Consider the following 3,704-nt stretch of genomic DNA (forward strand, 5'->3'; position numbering starts at 1 on the left):
CGGGGGGGAGGAGGAGGAAGAGGGCTCCCTCTACAGATGGTACTGCTAAATTCAAGAGTTAGAGAACCACTGATACGCAGTATTCAAGATGATTGTTCCTGCTAAAATCTGTACAGCTTATTCGTTATCTCTATAAAAAATTATTAGGAGTAGGCAGCCCATCTGTTTAAAGCAAACCCTTGATTTATGAAAATGTAGATAGTATTATTGTAACTAGAGACGCAACAGTACGGGCAACATTTCAGTCAAATGACTGAAGTACCCACAGATAGAGAAAGACAGATTATTTTTCTTTAGTTTTCGCTTTAGTTATGAACACGGATCCTGGTTTTCTGTTTAAAAATCGCAAATTCTCTGCTAAAAAAAAAATCTCAAATTCTTTGATTAAAATCCCAAAACAAAACATCACTATATATAGGTATCAGTTGAACATAGTGTTTTATTGCTTTAAAATTGTAAATATATCAACCTGGAAGCCTGCCGATGCTTCAATCACTGTAATAAAATAAATTCTAAATGCTTATAAATATTGGCATTTGATTTGGGGGTTTTTTAACATGCAAAATCAGAGTTCCACCTACCCTCTTCCCTGACCCGGACACAGGTCCAGCTGCAGCTACCCCCACCACTGCTTTGTGGGGCTGAGCAGCCCTGATATGCTGGTGCCCTGCCTATGCCATTGCCCCTCACTTCCCACCCACAGCCCTGCCAGTACCCCTCACACCCCACCCACAGCCTCGTGGCCCTGTTGGTGACCCTCACTCCCCATGCATAGGCCCCTGTACCCTCCAGCCCTCCTGGAGGGGGCACTCAGCTGCCAGGGCTACAGAGCTAGGGACCCAGGTCTGCAGCCCCCTGCCCCCCTCATCCCCCAGCAGCACCTGCACTCCAGCTGCCACTAGAGCAGAGCGTGGAGCCTGGCTCCCCTTCCCCCATAGGTAGCACAGCTGGAGCAGAGCCCATGGGGGAGGAGCAAGTATGGGCTGCACACTGCAAGCTCAGGGCTCCTCACCCTGCCGCCCTCCCCGCCAGGGGTCTACATGGCCCAGTGGGCAGGACCTGGCGTGGTATGGCAAAGTGGAGCAGGGAGGCTCAGTGCCACTGCCAGGAGTCCCACACCACCATACACATGGCACCCTCTGCCCAATCACCCTCCTCCTGCTCCCCCCAGCCCCTTGCAGGCTGGAACTCTGCTAGTTTCCTGTGTTCTTCTACTTAAAATGAGAACTTCTGCATTTTTCTCCTTAAAATGAGAAATTCCATGTTTTACTGCCTTTTTTCCATGTGGAAAAATGGAAAACCGGGATCCCTGGTTATAAATCTTGGTTTATTGCTAAAAACTAACATTTTCTATTTTAAGTGAAACATGTTAAAATGTTAAGTATAAAAAACAACACTAGCCAACCCCTCCAAAATTCTTTACAAATACAAATTGTCAGCAAAGCTAAAAACCTACAAAAATGTCTTTTTTATGAGAATTTTGATCATTAACAGTTCAGTGGCCACTAGAATGCCTAAATACATTTAAAACCTAATTGAAAATTTACACACACACACACACACACACACACACACAGAGTGTAAAAATATATATGGGAGTCTATATCTGCACAAATTTCAATTTCTACATTTTCACGTGCTACAGTAAGTGCTTCACGTATTGACATGCACAGCTCTATTTATCACATAATTTACAAAAACCCAGAAAGACACTGTCACTTAAAGATGATTTTAGACTTGTATTCCTTTTCAAGCCCTACCTTCTATGTCAGGGGTTGGCACACGAGGCCATTTTCCTCAGCACACGCTGGAGCCGGGGGCAGGGAGGCAGCAGCTGTTTGCAGCCTCCCAACTGCAGCCAGCCCCAGCTCTGGGTAGCTGCTGCTAGACGGGAGCCCAGGCTGCTCCCAGCAGGTGACTGGGAGGCTGCAAGCCCTGTGGGAAGCAGCCTGGGCTCCATGGCTATCAGCAGCTACCCAGAACCTGGACCAGCTACAAATAGCTGCTGCCTCCCTGCCCCAGCCCCCGCTGCCTCCCAGCCAAAGACCTGGCCCTGGGCTCCGGGGAGGCAGCAGATACTGGCTATGCTCCTCGCTGTGCTGCCCTCACTGCCGCTTCTGTAGAGCAGCGTTGGAACCCGGTGCACCAGGGCACAGTGAGGGGGACAGAAAGCTGCCAGCTGCTCCAAGCTCCCCTGGCCACACTTCCCCTGCAGGCGGGGGCAGCAGTGAGGGGCACAGCCCTGCATGCTGCCCACACTGCTGCCATGCACACAGGGGACGTGTGACCCAAGCAGCACAGAGCTTGCAGCAGCAGGCAGCTTCCCTGTGCAGCCCCTCTGTGTGCTGCCATTCCGAGGCACACATGCTGAGCTCCGGAGGGCCCAGGGGAGGGCAGCGGGGCCGGGAGCACAGCACACTGACCCCGCTGTTCCCTGCTGCACCAGGTTCCAACGCTGCTCTGCAGACGCCACAGTGAAGGCAGCTCAGCAGGGGCATTGCCGGTATCTGCTGCCTCCCTGGAGCTCGGGGCCGGGTTTGGGAGGCAGCTGAGGCCAGGGCCAGGGAGACAGCAGCTGTTTGCAGCTGGCCCAGGTTCTGGGTAGCTGCCGATAGCCACGGAGCTTGGGCTGGGGGGCAGGCACATCCTGCCATGTGCCACCTGCCCTCGTTTTGTTTTTCTGGCATGCCGGCACTCCAGCACCTTTCAAAGTAGGCACTGTGGGTTTTTTTGGCACTCGAGCCAAAAAACATTGCCTACCCCTGCTCTATGTCAAAGACATCTAGCATTTTTAGCTTTTGTTATAAGCAAACATTTAATTTACTTACCAGCTGCCATGATATACTGTCCATCCCTTGACACTTTAATTTTTGTGCTAACTGTAGGCATGTCAAAGTCCTGAATAAGTTCAATTCTTCTTCGAAGATCTTTAAAAAAATTAAGGAAAACATTTGCCTTTAAAAACGGGGCACTCATTTCTTACAGAAAGTTATTATACACCAAATATAAGAAAAGCCATCCCTCATTTTTATGTACAGTTAACATAAGGAAATTAATGAATTCTGTTCAGCACTCAGAAGTGAACAGCATCAATGCAAAGCAATACATACTACATCAGCATATAAAATTAACATGCTGTATGACTCTTTATGATTACATAACTGAGAAATTGTATAGTTTATGTCATCATCTCTACTACACTCATGTAATACCTACCCCACACTTACCTCTCGCAAGTTCCATATGCCACTTATCACAATGGCATTTAAATACTACACAAAGTTAAAAATAAATCCCAGACTAAAGAGGCACTCTGCTCTGGGCAAAAGGGAGAGTGGAAGGCTTTGTTTGCATTTTTTAAAGAGCATGGCTTCTGAGGGAAAAAGAGGCAGCTAAATGAACGTGTGCCATTTTATACCTCCAGCTCAATAGCAGACCCAGCGGCAGAATGTTCTGTTCCGGGTACTTTGCAGGGAGAATATGCAGTTGCCCTGCCTTGTACTTAAGAGTCTATTCGGTCACACTGCCCTGAGGATCACATCCATCACCTTCTCTAATGTGGACAGTCCTTAACATAATGTACATGTAGAAGTGGTAGACCAAATCTGCCATTAAACCTCCTAGACTAGAGCAACCAGCAACTAAAGCTTCACAGGAATTCAAGAAGAACATATAATTTACCCAGCACTGAAAAATAGGAAACA

General features: G+C 48.2%; 1 protein-coding gene across 1 annotated transcript in view; it reads right to left on the bottom strand.

Annotated features, from left to right (window-relative positions):
- NOL10 (nucleolar protein 10) overlaps positions 1 to 3,704 on the bottom strand; it is a 73,489-nt gene that overhangs the window by 68,650 nt on the left and 1,135 nt on the right. The window contains exon 3 of the mRNA XM_006021792.3: positions 2,829 to 2,927. Within this exon, the coding sequence (XP_006021854.1) occupies positions 2,829 to 2,927 (99 nt within the window). The remainder of the gene's footprint in view (positions 1 to 2,828; positions 2,928 to 3,704) is intronic.

This window comes from Alligator sinensis, unplaced genomic scaffold (genome assembly GCF_000455745.1).
Source record: "Alligator sinensis unplaced genomic scaffold, ASM45574v1 scaffold678_1, whole genome shotgun sequence".
In the NCBI taxonomy this organism is placed as follows: Eukaryota; Metazoa; Chordata; order Crocodylia; family Alligatoridae; genus Alligator; species Alligator sinensis.